This window comes from Zerene cesonia, chromosome 29, assembly GCF_012273895.1.
Source record: "Zerene cesonia ecotype Mississippi chromosome 29, Zerene_cesonia_1.1, whole genome shotgun sequence".
Classification (NCBI taxonomy): Eukaryota; Metazoa; Arthropoda; class Insecta; order Lepidoptera; family Pieridae; genus Zerene; species Zerene cesonia.
Genome location: NC_052130.1, coordinates 297,732 through 315,115, shown reverse-complemented (window position 1 = coordinate 315,115; position 17,384 = coordinate 297,732). Strand labels below are relative to the sequence as shown.

The window sequence follows — 17,384 nt, the reverse complement described above, 5'->3', positions numbered from 1 at the left end:
AGATGAAAATTGACGATTAAAATTGTTATAACCTCCTAACTTAAGATATTTGAAAGATATTTAAAGTTTATCCGTTATTACTACAAACATATATCCTCTTACATCACTAGACATCGAACATAGAAAATATTTTTCAGAAATCAGAAATAGTAGAATTATTATATTTATGTGTCTAGTGTTCTGGTTAGTAGACATTTATAATTCAAATTATGTAGTTGTTACATCAAATAATTAATATAATATATCAACATCGAAAGAAGTTAGGTAATAAGTATTAGTTCCATTAACGATTCTTTGAAATATGTTATCACATCCATTCAACCGATCAGCGCGCGGTGCGTTTTGTTGAATTAGCAGTTTCATTTGGACAGATCTTGTCTTTTATCAGATCTATCTTACGATAAATATAACGATAAAATGCAAAAAAAAGTCACGGATGAAAAATTTCCGACAGTTTATAATCTCGCGAGTTAGATAAGATGTATCTAACGACGATATATACTTAATCAAAAAATTATAAAAAACGATCAATCCTTTCTGACTAGATGGTGCTCATGCACGCTATAATGTTTTACAATTATTCCACTGGAGTCTGTTTGTTAACAAATTATATACTTAGACCAAATTTGAGAACATCCTAAATTATAACTTAGCATGTGTAATGAATCTTGTTTTAAATCCTTTTAAATTAGGCATCAATATTTCCCTTTAGCAGAATACCTAATTAGTATAATGTTTTCATACCCTTACATGTACAATTCGGGCCATACACTTATGTAACAGGCATCCACAAAATGCCCAAACATCAATTAGCTCTGTTCAGCCGCAGTTGGGCACTAATTGGTGAGGCTGTTCTCGATCAGGTGCAGCACTTGCCCCGCGAACACGGCCGCCTCAGTCCTGCCGCCGCTCATTTTCACCGCCAAGTCCATGTTATTCATGTAATCCATGAGCCAAGCGCACATCTCCGACATCATGTTCGCGAACTCGTCCCTGATGAGGCTCCCGGGCAGGGCCATCACGATGGAGGCGATAATCGAGATGACGCACATCTGAATCTTGGGTTCGGGCGAGAAGCGCAGGTAGAGCACCATGGGGACCACCTCCTTGCAGTACATCGCGCATTTGGGACAATTCTTCGAGGCCAGGATGACGTTGCCGATCACGGTCAGGTACTTCAGGAGGAGAATGTTGTCCACGTCCTGCTTCGTGTTGTAGTGGCTGAGAGTCAGCTGCCGGTGGCCGAAGCCTCCTATCAGAGGGTAGAAGAAATAGTCGGCGACGGCCGCGAATTGATTTTTCTTCGCTTTCGCGAACGGATGCTGCCGCTTCGAGTGGAAGTATCGCGTCTTGTTTATGAGGCGGCGCCGAATCACCTCTTCGGGCAGCATTTCGTCCGGTTTATTCTTGATTTCGATTTTCTGTTTCTGTTCCAGCGTCGGTCTGATGTCGGCGATGCGGTTGGCCGCCTCGGAGAGCACGTCCAGCATTAATATCTTGGTGGCTATCGAGTATCGCCCTATGTCCGTGTGAATTTCTTTGCACAAATGTTCCGCGCAGGGTTTAGGCTGCGCGCACACTATGGCCACAGCTGTGTTAAACCTGATGCTGTCGAAGTTCTGTACGTGGAATTTCTCTTCTAAATGCACGAACAGATCTAACAGTTCTATGGCAAGGACCCGGTGTTCGTTCTTCATCTGCTCTTGAACCAATTCCTCTGACGCCTGCAGCGCTACCTCAAAGCTTTCCGCGTCACTAGCGTCTCGCAGCATTTCGAGGAGATCTCTCAAATAGCGAGGTTTCTTTTTCTCCGATTCCGATACATCGTTACTCATGTCGTAGGGTTGCAGATCGTCGTCTGAATCCAAGTCGTCATCTTTGCCGTTTTTCTTTAATTCGTCTAGTTTGACCGATATAATTGTTTTAACTATGGCTTTAGTCTGCTCCGGACTTTTCACAGCGCAGGTGAGTATCGTGTTGTGCACCGGCCTGTCGACGTCGTCAACCTTAAACGCGATGAGATCGAGCGTTTTGTTTAGATTGGCCGGTTTCAGTTCGTGAGCGGGCTTCACGTGATCCTTGTCGAACAAACACCTGGCTGTGACATTTCTGAGTATGTTGTATATTTCTAGACACGCTTTGCCCATGTCGTTGTAGTCAAATTTTAAGTTCTTAACTGCCTTTTTGTCCGTCTCATCGACGTCCACGAGCATTTTGAATGTTAACTCCACCGTGGCCATTCCTATGCAGCGAAACTCTTGCGCTATCACGTCCAAATGTTTCGACATGCCTCTGAAGAGGATTTTCTTCAGATGCATGAGGTCCCACGCGTCCTTGTTCTGTTTCCACAACATCACTCTGTATTTAACCGCGAGTAACAATAGAATCGACGTGTACATGTGCTGGTTCACGTCTGCAATGTTCTTGGAGCGGACGTCGGCCCAAACCTTGCTCAGACCAAAAATTAGGTCACTCAGAATGCTACTCGCATTCTTACTCGACGCGATATAATATATCAAGTTCTCTTGCAGCGTCGTATCTCTGTAATTTTCCGGATGGATATTGAAAGGTATTTTGTACGTTAGAATTTCGTTCCAATCCCTGCTGGTGTCCATGTTGTCACCCAGCAAAGTTTTGATCGGTTGGTCTCGGTTCTTGTAATAGATGGGACACTTTTTGCACACATACACTGCGAATTTGTCGATCGCTTGGCGGTTCAAATGGTACGAGAGCGTCTGAAGCAGCTTGCGCATGACGAATTTGTTCGGATTGCTGTTTTCATCGTCCGTCCACGCGACGATGACGTCGATAAAGTGTCCGAACGCCTCGGTATTGTTGTAGTAATTGATGTATTTGGACACCAGGTGCGAGAGGCACGAGAGGTCATATCGGACGCCCAGTTTGAAACTGCTCTCGGCCATGAAATCTATGCATCGGACGATCTGGAAAACCACTATAAACGAAAAGTTTTCGTGCGAGAATTCTTTGGGCGTGCGGATCTCCAACCGATTGGCGACTCGCTCCGGCAGAGTCACGTAGTACTGCACGTAGGTCTCCCAGTCCGTCTGAGCTTTGCCCTCCTCCGGGCTGCCCGCGCCGGCCCGGCAGCGGTCCACGAGGGCGGCGAGCACGGCGTCGCTCTTGGCGTACTTCTGCAGGAGGAAGGCGAGCGCCTCGAGCGCGACGGCGTCCCGCTCCTCCCGCACGAGCGCGCACAGCACGGCCAGGCTCTCGTGGCTGGCGGCGAAGCTCTCCTCCACGGCGAACAGGCGCACCAGCTCGCGCCGCGCGCCCGCCCACAGCGCGCGCAGGCGCGGCGCGCACGCCCACAGCGCCTGCGCGTACGCGTCCAGCGCGCCGCCGGTGAGGCGCCGCTCGTGCGGCTCGTGCGGCTCGTGCGCCAGCAGGCGCTGCGGCGTGAGCGGGCCGGGCAGGCGCGCGAGCGCGGCGCGCAGCGCGCGCGCGGCGGCGCGGCGGGCGGGCGGCGCGGCGCGCAGCGCGTGCGCGAGCCGCCGCAGCTCGCCGGTCACGTCTGCAAATAAAAAATCCCCGGCTGTGCCCAAAAGTGAATGGATGAAGCCACATCGAACGCTCGAAACACCCGCGCGGGCATGCTTTACGATAACGCCATGAAGATACAGAGGGTCCGCCGTCGATCCGTCCCGCCGCGGGACACGGGCATCCTATAGGGGCTCCCATTCGCCCTCCTGACATTTTACAATTCAAACGAACCGTTTTCCTTTCAATCGATCTATGCAATTTTAATTACACGTCGTTTTTCTCGTATTAATTGACATTTTCTTGACACATAAATTACGTACATACACAACTTACAAACTAACAACATTACATCAACATGGCAACATAAACAAAATTAAAACAGTCAGAATGTAAGCGAACAAATTAAAAAATACATACATATAAAGGAAAATATTTAATTTCTTTTACGCATTATCACTCTTAAATCTAAAATTCCAAACATATCCCGAGTCATCCACGCTTCGCATTACAAAAACTCCCAAATTAGAACTTAGCTGATCAATAAAATCCGAAATAATCAAAAAATAAATTGAAAAACACAATGTATCCCATACTGTCATTCTCTGCCCATGTCAGAAAACAATAAACGCATCTAATACGTGGCGCGGGAGTTCCTATTAAAAAAACTGATTCCACACAACAAAATGTACATAAACACTTTAAAACAATATACGATTGACTTGAACAGCATTGACATACAATCCTGTGCATGCGCAAGCACACCGTGTTTTCCCACCAATTCCACTGAACTAACTCATTGTTTTGTCGGACATAAGACTGTGATTCATATTATCTGTTTAATTTATATTATCACAAATGTAAATATTCTAAAATATATAACATTTACTGACATTATTGCAAAAGGTATGAACATATAAAGTCATATTTTTAAATCAACTTCACAAAAAGGAGGTTTCGTTTTTGGATGTTGGGTGAACCCATTTTGTATTGGTTCTTTTATTTGAGCGCTGGTTATAGATAATAACTAATAAATTGAAATGCATCTTAAATGTGTCGATGCAAAATAATTCTTTTCAATAAAAAAAGGTCATAACCCTAAGGTAGTTGGTACCCACTTTAAAACCTGGAGTGGTTTCCAGGTTTTAAAACGGGACCCAATCCCCAACAATTTCATATTAAACACAAAAAGAAATGTATATCAATTGGTGAAAAACCTAACGAAATTATCGAAAAACACAATGATATTAAGAACCTCCTTCGTTTTTGGAAACGTCGGTTGAAAATTAAAAAAAAAATTCTGTTATATTAATGAAGTTGCACCAAAGTTAGTAGCTATATGTCATAAATAGCCTATATTTCTATCATAATCAATGTACCCACTTTAACTCGATGATAAAAATTTTAAAAGTGATGTGAATATGAAAAGTTTATAAAAACTATAAAATAAGCCATTTTTTATAATAAATATAAGCTAAAAAAATACACAAGATAAAAATTAGCATCACACGAAATGATACTTAATATGAATAGCAGTTATAAATCTCCACATTCATTTAATAGTGCCTCGAGTTAATCGCATAATTAAGTAGCATTTTCATTGGATTTTTCTTTAAAATAGTACATATTATAATTTAACAAATAAACAAATTTTTTAAAGAAAATCAAACGGATTCATAAATAATATATTTAGGAATTAAAACATAAATTACTTATTTCGAGAAAATTCGCTTCAATCATTAAAACATATACATACAATATGTAACTTAACAAAATCTATAGATTATAATAATAATAAATAATAATACTGTGACACGTCAGAGTCAAACCTGGAGCGATATCAATCAAACAATTATGAGAGGAAGAGAGAGAGGGAGGGAAGGAGATAGATATAGATAGGGGGGGGGGGGGGGGGGGGGAGAGAGAGAGAGAGAGAGAGAGATATTATTTTTCTGTTGTGCTGTAGTAATTACAAAACACCATAAAGTAATATAACAAAAGTATCTAAGAGTAGTTTTTATGCAATACATTTATAGTAAAGCGAATTTAACGAACTTCTAGAATATATTTTAGTATACTCCAAAATTCTTTCACCATTGGACATGTTGTTTACCGAGGGCGTAACCGGGGCGAAACCGGGGCAAAACCGCTAGTTTTTTTTAAATACATATAAAACAATCATATACAGTAATTTTACTACAAACATAAAAAAAAACATGCAAACATCCCAATAGATTATCTGTATACTCAAATTGGTCGCTGTTCGTTTGTCTCCCTAAAACTCAAGAACAGTTGAACCAACTTGGCGTATTCTTAACCTTGACAAAAGAACGCAGTAAACGGGGAACAAACTAATTTAAAAAAAAGGATTGTGTGGTTTTATGAAACCACGGTACAAGTGAAACTTTTTTCACATGATAGATATTTAACTGACAGTCAGCTGATGGAACTATAGACGCCTCCATATTGACCCCGGCTGCTCTGACGAGCGCCTCTCACTGTATCCCCACTCCGCGGCCAACCGTCACGCGACATGCGATACACAGACCGACAAAATTTGAGACGACGTAATAAAAGTTTCACTTTAAAAAGCGAAAATTGAAACAGAAATGAGGGTAGATCTCAAATTACCTTGCACGCTCATGTTGGATATGTTCGCGTCCTCAAACGAGCCGGTGAGCGCGTCGATGTCGAACCCGCCCGCACCAACACCCGCACCAACACCCGCACCCGCACCGAGCGCAGTGCTGGGTGTCAGCTCGCTGAGCAGGTCCAGGTTCGACGCGGCTGGAACTGGAAATACAACTTCGTAATCGTATTCTATACTGGCTGTGACCCGTGGCGTCACTCGCGTCGTACCCCCGTAAATAGCTAAGTAGCCTATGTGCTAATCCAGACTATAATCTTTCTGTATCAAATTTAATACAGATACAATAAGCTGTTTTCGCGTGAAAGAGTAACAAGGGATGGATGTATATATGTATGATACATCCATTCATCCATCCATACTTACAAACTTTCGCATTTATATTACTAGCTGCGCCCCGCGGTTTCACCCGCGTATGTCCGTATCCCGTAGGAATATCGGGATAAAAAGTTGCCTATATGTTATTCCAGTTGATCAGCCATTTTAACCTTAAATTTTACAATAATTGGATTGATGATATTAATCTATACAAGTTTGTAAGGACTAAGAAACAAGTTTTAGAGATAGGAACTAAATTATCTCACTCTTATACAGAGTATATTATATCCTTAATAGTATATAATCCCGGCGATCCTAATCACGATAATTAGATAGTCATGAAATCATTGTATTATCATATTTTCTTGAAATAATTTTGATTTATTTAAAAAAGTACTTAAACTAATAAATTTCACAACAAATCGCTCATTGTATCTTCAGATTCTCAATCTCCTATCTCTGTATTCGTTAAGAAGGCCCGTTACAACAAATAAAAAGGTACTATCTCTATATCTTAATATATAAAATTCTCGTGTTTTCGTTGTTTCGTTTTCGTTGCCATACTCCTCCGAAACGGCTTGACCGATTCCTCTGAAATTTGGTAAGCATATTGGGTAGGTCTGAGAATCGGCTAACATCTATTTTTCATACCTCTAAATGATCAGAGTAAGGCAGAACAGCGTTTGCCGGGTGCAGCTAGTATGTATATAAAATTCCCGTGTAAAAATGTTATTTACCATATTCCTCGTAAACAGCTAGACCGATTTTCATGAAATTTTGTGTGCATATCGGCTAGGTCTGAGAATCGGCTAACATCTATTTTTCATACCCCTAAATGATAAAAGTAAGGCAGAACAGCGTATGCCGGGTCAGCTAGTATATAAAAAAAAAAAAAAAATCTCACCGTCCGCATGCACGGGCCCACTGAAGGCGCTAGCGAAGTCCGCGAAGCCGTCGCCGGAGTCCCGCGGCGGGCTGGAGAACGCATTGGCGAAGTCCCCGAACTCCTCCTTGGCCGCCGCTCTGGCTTCCTCCGCCCTGAAATGCGGCCAGCGGACGCGTTAACACTTGCTTGTTTACGATAATTAAAAAAAAAAACAAACAAACACAACACATATATATTATATATATATTATGCATAACTAGACGCTCGTCCCGGCCCCGCCCGGATATCAAGATTCCTGTTTTATCCCAATGGAGAATTTATTCGGGATATCTTTCTGTAGAAAACAATTCCTTTGTCCCATTACAAATTTGTATTCAAAAAGCACTAACCTGGGATCGAAATCGTCCTCAGCGTGCGGCTCGCCGGCCGGCGCGCACGTCTTGAACAAGTCGTCGAGCAACTCCTGCGACTTGTTCGCCGGTTGTGTTGTCGCGGCTGCTGTTCTTGTCGCTGCTGTTGCTGTTGTTTGGTTCGATGCCGCCTTGCCGTACGTCGCTGCGGCACCTGGAAGTGGAGAAAGGTTCGATTAGCTGTAAAAACTATAGAAATAAACAAAATGATTGAATGAAATTGAATGACTTTTTTGAATGCAAAATTTTAATCGTTCGCCGTACAAGTATTAGAAATTGACTGAATTTATATGCGATATTCCGACAAAAAATGAAAAAGAATCATCAAAATCGGTCCATCCAGTCAAAAGTTCTGAGTAGAGTGACAAACCGGAAAAATACGAGTTGAATTGCAAATTGAGAACTTTTTTTTTTGAAGTCGGTATAATAAACATTACTCTCAAAACACATATTTTACTAGCAACTTATCATAAAATATTTATTTTCTAATAGTGATTTGTCCTCATAATATTTAAATCAAACTCACCGAGGTCGATGGTCTTGCTGGGCGTAGCCGGTTTGTTCCTCGCCGGGCTGCGCAGGCTGATGTTGAGCGGCTTGCGCCCCCCGCCCCCGACGCCCCCGACACCCCCAGCGCCCCCAACACCCCCCGAGCGCTCTTCATCCCGCACGCGAGCCAGGGACGGGCTATCGGTGACTACAGCTTCCGCGTCGCTGTAGACGTTCTCTCTGAAAAATGTTTTGATATTATTTATTGAAATGACAATGTACACAAAGGTACAAACAAACGGATATGCGGATGAGTGTTATTATTATATACTACATATCATACATATGTATTATATGTTAATATATCAGAAAGTAAGTCGACATTGGCAAGACCACAAATGTAAGTTAGAATTTTATTCGCCTACTTTAAGTTGTAATCACATAATATTTGGGTGGGGCCCGCTTTTACGGGGTCAAGGATAAGGAAAGGATGGACGTCGGGCTAAAAGGAATAGACTGGGAAGGGCGAGGAAGAGGATACTCCCTCCCAGTGAGGAAAATAAATAAACAATAATAATTACTTATTCGGTTTCCTGTGCCCATACTCCCCGTCTGAATCCTCCCGATCGTATTCCTCCTCTTCGTTCCGGTCTTTGGACTCGTCTGAAATCATAAATAGCATATTATGGTGTCATACGAAAGATACCTAACATTTTCCCTCTATCCTTCAAATAGCTTACTAATATTATAAACGCGTAAGTTTGTAAGTCTGGATATTGTGATCATTTCACTAGATAAGCGTGTCCTTGAGTATGTGTCTGTTACCCTGTCAACCGAAAACCACTGAACGGACTTTGATGAAACTTGGCAACTATGTAGCTAATGCACCAGAACACATTTGCTATAGAAATACTTGATTTTGCCCGTGGATTCGGATACATACCCCAAGTGGTGTTCCTATCGCTGTATTCTCCCCAGCCCCCGCCGCCACCCCCACCGCTCGCGCGGCCGCCGCCCCCCATTCCCATCCCCATGCCCATACCCATCCCCATCCCCATCGCCTCTGATGACATCCCTGAAACAATTAAAAATATTTAATATATATTATCGACTTAAACTTAGCGACTCTTCCTGACATCTATTGGCGAATAATAATATACTAATACTATTTTTTCTTCCTAACATCTATTGGCGAATAATAATACTAATACTATTTTTTGGCGAATACTTAAAGTTCCAGCAGATGGCGTTGTTAAGTAACGAAGTCAATGAGTGTTTGCTTTGAGGTTAGACTAATTGTTTAAATTGTTTTGTGTCTTCTTAATGCACGTGTTCACTTAAAAATGCCTAAACGATCTTGGAAAAAACGCTTATAAACAACTTCACGAAGTTAAACCGAGCAAAGCTCGGTCATCAAGGTACTAGTCTATTTAAATGAGACAATTGTTCAAACTTTATTTTGTTATCTTTTAAAAATAACAAAATAAGGACTCAGATATATATATAAAATTTAAATGAAAACAGAATATTAAAAACTTAATAACTAGAACATAGCAAATAAGTTGGATAGTTAAATGTTGAATTTCCAAACATTGACACATACACAAATCAAGTTAAAGTTACCAAACAACTAACCGATATATTTGTCCTTATTCTTCTTGGCCTTTTTCCTCTCCTCACGCAGCTTCTCGTCATCCTGGATGAAGTCGATCAGCTCACGGACTTTGTGCCTCACGTTTATACCCTGAAAGTGTGTGGGATTTTCGTATTTTATTTATTGTATGTGACCATTCTCTGTGGATGTGCGGTTCTAATGAAACTGTAATAATGTATTATTCGGTTTAATTTACATTTTTTTAAGTATGATTATTTGTCTCAGTTTGTTATGCTTTGCTATTCCATCACAAATGTTAAGGAATCAAAGATAAGAAAAACAAATGCTTTTATTCGTTCAACATATTGAGGGTGTTTTCACACATGATATATATTGATCTGCCTATCCATATGTAAAGCTAATTTATTATTAACTAGCCTGGTCCCGCAACTTCACTCGCGCGTGGTGCCCGAACGAAAAGTAGCCTATGCGCTATCCACACTATATTCCACATCCAATCCAATCAAATCTCATACAGATCCGATCAGCTGTTTCTGCGCGAAAGATTAATGTGGGAGTCGAGCACGCTTCAGCACGAATTTGCCCAGCTCGCACCGGGGTGAAATAAGCATACAGCCGTGTTTCGTTCGGCGACTGAACGAATACGCATTACATGAACAATATTAACCTGATCCTTCCCCAGATCGTCGACGTACGTGTAGTTCTCGAGCGAGCGCAGGTCGTAGATGTGCTCGCGGGCTGACGTCACCACGCGCTCCGACCCGTTGCGGACCAGGTAGCTCAGCAGGAGGAGGCACTGGAAACAGACGAAAAAAAAACATCATCGTCATCGTCATCATCAACAGCACATATGACGTGTTCCCACTGCTGGGACACAGGCCTTCCATCAGGTTTCAGGTCGTAATACACTTCGCCGGCCAAGTGTGGGTTGGCAGGTGTCGCATGTCGTCGAAATTTCGAGTGGGCAATGTGGCTAATAATGATTGTCAGAATCAGTTCTGTTATTTATAAATACTAATAAGCAAAAATATTAATATGTTTTACTAACTTGAAACAAATGAAAACGCCATGCTAAATCAATTTTGGACATAATTAATCTTTATCATATACAAAATAATTTGTATAGCTGGCATCTAAATGCTCTATATTGCTACTAGTTGCACGCCCCGGCTCCGCCCGGATATTCATTAATCGTAATTGAAATAATATAAACTAGCTGCGCCCCGCGGTTCCACACGCGTAAGTCCGTATTCCGTAGGAATTTCGGGATAAAAGTTGTCTCTATGTTACTCCAGTTGTCCAGCTATCTACGTAGCAAATTTCATTGCAATCGGTTCAGAAGTTTTTGCGTGAAAAAATAACAAACACACACACATGCTTACAAACTTTCGCATTTATAATATTAGTAGGATTAGTAGAAGTTGGATAGGATATATAATAGGTTTCTGCTTTTATCATACCATAAAAAAGACATAATGACAAATAAACACCCCAAATTCATTGTTCTCAAGTCATAAGCAATGTCAACAATAACGTAAAACCTAATAAATCGTTTAATTCATCATCCACCCACCTTATAAGTCCGTCTCCAATGCGACCTATTGTCGTGCAGCATCCGTCTCCACAACATACTCATGACTTCGGGGAAATGCTCGTAGGTGAAGGTGGCCAGGGCGAGCTCCTGCATCTGCTGCCCGGTGGGACCCCACGCCTCGTCCGAGGTCGCTTCGCGGACTTTACCCTCAACCTCCGTGTAGTTCATTACCACGTTTGTGCTGGAAGTTTGTACGGATGTGTTTAATTATATTATGTTTGAATAGCAATTTACAAAATGATTTATATAGAATAATTTCGGAAGGTGTATTCAAATTTGGTACAGATATATTGCCTCACGTTCTCTTATACAGAGTTATATGTTATTCATGATAATATAACTAAAAAAATACATGAAAAAAATATTTCTTTTCAAAATCAAAAATTTGTGAGATCATTTATTAAACATTCTTTCATACAATACAGTTAGTTAATCAATTTTTCAACTGGAGGTTTCTAATCAATTCGACTCCTTTTTCTCGAATTCGAATTTCCTGTACTTGTTATAGGATTTTTGTAATTCTTTTTTTAATTTAAAAGCTCGTGCCTGCCATGCGATCCCATTTAAATTTAGTCTAGTGCTGACAATTTGAAAGTGGTTTAGTTTTTTATTAAAGATTATCGCATTGAGCTTAGTCTGCGTGAAAATGTATGTATTATCTTTTTACACCAAATCCATTTTTTATTAAAAATACAATGGTACATTTTTGTTAACGTCTAGTTACAAAACAAACAAGTAAACATATTATCAGTTCATATAAAGTAATACGACATTGAGCATTCGAGTGAGAGGCTCAAGGCCGTTTGAATAACTTTCATTAGTGCCGAAAATGCCGTCTTCACAGCTGTACAAATCTCTATTCATACCTAGTAATCATGCTACATAGATACTTCTTAACAAAATTACAGTGCCGACCACGAAAATTCTGTCAGCAGTAACAAACGCTACATTATTCATTATTTTACAAACATGGTATAGAGCGCATATTTTGAAAAGCTCGTGTCTCGCCAACATTTTTGGGAGCAGATTTGCATGGTCCCAAAATAACACGCACAAATAAAGACGTTTTATTTATTATTCGAGCCAAATTTCATAAACGTCCAAACTTTTATCATCCAAGCATCCAAGGAACCAATATGATTGTAAGCTTTTTATTAGTCATAAAACTGCACATCTGAAATTTATTAAATGAGTATTCTGTATCACATAGCACTATTGAGTTGCCGAAATTCATATCTCCGAATAAGAAAATTTTCTGTATCCTACTAATCGTACTTAATATTATAAATGCGAAAGTTTGTGAAGATCGATGTATGTGTATGTGCATGTTAGTTACTCTTTCACTCAAAAGCTACTGAACCGATTGCAATGAAATTTGGTACGTAGTTAGTTTTATGCCGTTATTCCTACGGGATACGGACTTACGCGGGTGAAACCGCGGGGTGCTAGTAGTAAAATACGATGTTTAAAAAACACTACAATCTAATTTTTTTTGCTTTAAATGGCAAGAAAATCCAGCATCTTGTTTTTTTAATAAAAATGATAAAAGTATCTCTATTAAGTCTTTACAATCTAGGCAGGTTACCAAAACCAAAAATAAAGATTATATTAGCCAGGAGCGGACCACTAGTATACAAAAGAAAAAAAAGTTAATGATTATTAATCATAATTTTCTAGATCATTCATGAAAACATGTAATTCTGATAAATATTTATCATGTTTTTGTGTACAAAAATGCAATTGAATTTATATACTTACTATGTATCTTGCTATCTCATGATAAGCGGAGACACAATTTTCATCTGTCATCCTACTGATAACAATGTTTCAATATTAATTTACCTTTATCAATGATAATCTCTCCAAGGTGAACTACTTTCTTAGCTTATTACTTAATCCCTTATTTATGAACCAAGAAACTATGCCAACGCTGCATTTATTTAATAAAATCATAAATCCTCTTTTTTTGGTTGGCTTGCTTAATGCTCTGTGCATTAGATTTCAATGAGAGAACAAATATAGCACATTCTGCCTTGTTATTTTGTAATTTTTAGTAGAAGATTTTATAACAAGGGAAAACTTAAATATTTGTGATGAAGTTTTGAGGACACTGCATGCATGTTTTGTAGCAGCAAGTCTACAATAATCCATTTTAATGTAGGTCTAAAATTCCTTACAAAATTACAAAATAATGTAATAGGAAATCAATTAAAATATCCTTAAAATCATATTATTTGATGAGTATATTACATAATGATAACTTATGTGTTTTCTATTTACACACAAGTATTGCTTTGATGATTTCTTGCAATGTTGTTTATAAATCGATAAAATGTACGTTTATCTGTACAATATTATAATCAATAGTAATTTCAATTCTTTTCAAAACAATTAAAAAAATTGGCATATGTACACTGATTATAAAGAGGAAACTTTTTTTTATTGCTTTAATATTAAATATTATATGTTTGTAACATTTTCACTCAAAATCTGCTGGACCAATTTCACTATTGGAAAGCTGCAACTTTACTGAGTGACACAGGCTATACACGTACAACAGGTGAAACCGAGGCCAACTGCTAGTATATAATAATAAGTAAGAATTAATATAAATACCATTTCCATAGATAAATATAGAAAAGATTGTTCTAAATGAATTTCACCTTCAATGCAATATAAATTTGCCATCGTCGAGGTAATAAAAACAACCTTCACAACTCACAACATGATTATTTTTTGAAAACAAAAACACGATTTTTTTCAATTCATGTACTTAAAATGCCTATATGTTATTTCAGTTGTCCAGAAATCTACATACCAAATTACATTGCAATCGGTTCAGAATTTTTACACAAACTTTTCCATCTATATATTAAGTAGGATATGAAGTAGGATAGTAGGATAGGATTATTTAAGATTCCATTAAACAAATCTTTATTTAAAAGCACATTCATTTTATTTTAATTATAATTTAATTATGTGTATGATTAAACAATACACACCAAGTGAAATACTATGATTAATAACTAATCAGTTGTATTATGAAGATATCATCAACACTGGGATTATGCTGCACAAGTTAGTATGAGTCTAAATTTTTTTTAATTTACTATATAACGGTACATTCTACATTCCTCCACCATAGTGTGTAATGCAAATAGATTAAACCTTATACTAACAAGTAGTCTTATCAGATACAGAGGTTGACTGCATGAATATTAGTAAATCAGTCAAGAAAATGTACAATTGTTTATTTGTGTGAATTATCTCTTTCTTATTGCAATAAATCAATAGAAAATAGTCACACATCTATATGTCACCGTAAAATTCTTAAAACTGTTAGATTATAAACAAACTTGGGGAATTGTAATCTGTTGAACTGTAACATTAATATTGATATGTAAAATTTAATTATAATGTAATTGCAGTTTAGTATTATGTTGCGAAGCAGCGGTCCACCCCGGCTTCACCCCGGTTACATGTGTAGCCTATAGCCTTCCTCAATGAATGGGTTATCTAACACTGAAAGAATTTTTCAAATGGGACCAGTAGTTCCTGAGATTAGTGCGTTCAAATAAACAAACAAACTCTTCAGCTTTATAATATTAGCATAATTTACTTTCGCTAAGCATTGGTCAGGTGCTGCATGCTCTTTCTGTAGTTTTTTATTAAGCTGAACTAAACGAAAAAATGACGTATATAAGGACTACTAGTATGCTAGTATGCTTTAACGCAAATAGCAACAATTCATGGTTTAAATATAGAAATATAGAATGAAGTATGTATTACAATGTTTCCTTTGATATATATTTTTAAGTTCAATTCACATTTATCAGATCTGGTTTTGTGATAAATGTAAAAAATAAATACAAATAATAGAAATACACAGATTTGTAAAGTTAATTTCATGGTTGGTTGGATTCATATGAATACCTTTAAGCATGGTTATTAACAGAGTATTTACTTGCCAGAAGATGTTTAAATTCATAGTTTACATAGATACTATGATTTCATTTATTATTCTGATTTATATTTAAATGAAAGATACATTTTGTAGGCGCACACCTTAAATCGTTCGATATTAATATTTTATATCGACGTTTACTGTCTATGTAATACGTAGGATGTTTTGAAATGATGTGTAAGAATAATTGTATGTTCGAGTATATTCCTCATATAAATGCAAAGTATACCAATGAAGTGCTTGATTAATCTGTAAAATTCCTGTGCGCCTTGAGTATACGACAACAATCATTTTAGGCAGCCATCAAGTCATGTAAAACTATTATTTAACTTCAAAAAAGGCTAAATACTGCACATACAGCCCACATTAAGCTACATAATACAGCATCGACATTATAGAATAATTTCTATGATATTAAGAGGAATTAACATAAAATTAGCTAAAATATTGGTAGGCCTTACACTTTGTCCGCCAACTCCCGAACCTTCCACATGCTGATAAAACGATCCATTTCACTGTACACTTATGGTTTATCACTTGTAGAAACAAAAAATAACAATAATCTCACTGAAATAACAAAAAAATTTTAACTATAAACGCGAGCTGATGATTTGGCTGACATTCTTGCAAAATGGCGTTGAGAATGTTAATGTTGCCAACACGGAAAATTTTGACCATTATGTCACTAAAAAATAAAAAGTTATCAATGAAGGTAGGTAATAAATAATAATCATAGCGATTTTTCCCACTTGTTAATTGTTATTGGTTTAATCAGTGTAGAAATTTTTACATTGCATGATTTATGAACATTGGCAATTTAAACTGTATTGATTTTATGTTAGTACTTTCTTCTCTCATTCATATGCTAGATGCGTTAATTTGTTTCATGTTTAATAATTATTAAATTTTTACATTTACTTTATTATTTGATTATAATAGCTTCAATCATTAAAAACAGATAGTGACTAATAACTATATACACAACCGTATGCAAAATAGAACTAAAACTATCCTCAAACGTTTGTAAAATACTTTTATACGTTACAGCAAAATCATGCTTATTTAATAGTATTTTAGGTGGATTCATAATATACACCAAAAGCTATAAATGTTGATGATCTAGCTAGCCAACTACCCAGCTAGTCTGTCAGTATCATCGCGAATTAATATTGTACATTCAAAGGTTAGTGAGAACGCGCTATTCAGTATGTTTCATAGGACCGATTTTAATTTAACATGATAATGACCATTTAGATTCTGGACTATGAGTAAACTATTTTGTCTATCTCTGATGCATAGTTCTGGAGGCTGCTGTGATTGAAGCGGGGAACGCATATAATAATAATAGAAGATGGGGTAGCCCTAATGGTATAAACTGAAATTTGGTAAGTCAGGGCAGGTCCATTTATATATTTTAAGTTCAGTTTCGTTTCATGAATAAAGAACATATTAAAAGACGTATTAAAAAAAATTACGTGCTAGATATTGTTCAAAATGAATATCCGGTATATATATTTTGTCATATATACATATATTTATTACATCCGTTTCACTGATCGATTTTCTTTAGGGACAAGTAGGTGATCAGCCTTCTGTGTCCTGCCAGACCGAGACATTTTTTTTTGTGCGTCCCCACCGGGAATTGAACCCAGGACCCCTCGGTTCTACGCTCACGCGTTAACCACTGTACCAAGGAGGCGGTCATCAATCAGTGAAACGGATGTACATCATCTGCCCCATACCCCACTAGGGGACACGGGACTTCACTATACATATATTTATTATGATATCAAGTAAAACAATGCTTTATATGTACATAATTTTATTTTTCAGCAAATATTCATAAAACCTTTTCTTACATTTCATTAAAAGATAATATTTCAATTAAAGCATACTTATATAGTAAGAAAACTTTTAGTCATTTCATCAAATTTGTGCAAAATGTATATAAAGAATTACCGAA

At 37.9% G+C, this 17,384-nt stretch overlaps 1 protein-coding gene across 1 annotated transcript; it reads right to left on the bottom strand.

Moving 5' to 3' along the window:
- Positions 1-577: 577 nt before the first annotated feature.
- Positions 578-16,053, bottom strand: LOC119837981 (telomere length regulation protein TEL2 homolog). The gene is made up of 11 exons (XM_038363793.1): positions 15,883-16,053; positions 11,437-11,638; positions 10,531-10,659; positions 9,884-9,992; positions 9,192-9,323; positions 8,830-8,911; positions 8,286-8,488; positions 7,739-7,913; positions 7,368-7,501; positions 6,130-6,291; positions 578-3,532 (listed from the first exon to the last, which is right to left on the bottom strand). Exons 1-11 carry the CDS (start codon positions 15,930-15,932, stop codon positions 837-839), a joined length of 4,074 nt encoding a protein of 1,357 aa, XP_038219721.1. The 5' UTR covers positions 15,933-16,053; the 3' UTR covers positions 578-836.
- Between the last annotated feature and the right edge of the window lie 1,331 nt (positions 16,054-17,384).

Excerpts from the sequence above, each read along its gene's own strand:
- LOC119837981 (XM_038363793.1), bottom strand. The coding sequence starts at position 15,932 with ATGGATCGTTTTATCAGCATGTGGAAGGTTCGGGAGTTGGCGGACAAA. Across the intron at positions 8,912-9,191 it reads CGATAGGAACACCACTTGGG|ACGAGTCCAAAGACCGGAAC; the intron begins GTATGTATCCGA and ends TTATGATTTCAG. Across the intron at positions 6,292-7,367 it reads TGGGCCCGTGCATGCGGACG|TTCCAGCCGCGTCGAACCTG; the intron begins GTGAGATTTTTT and ends TTGTATTTCCAG.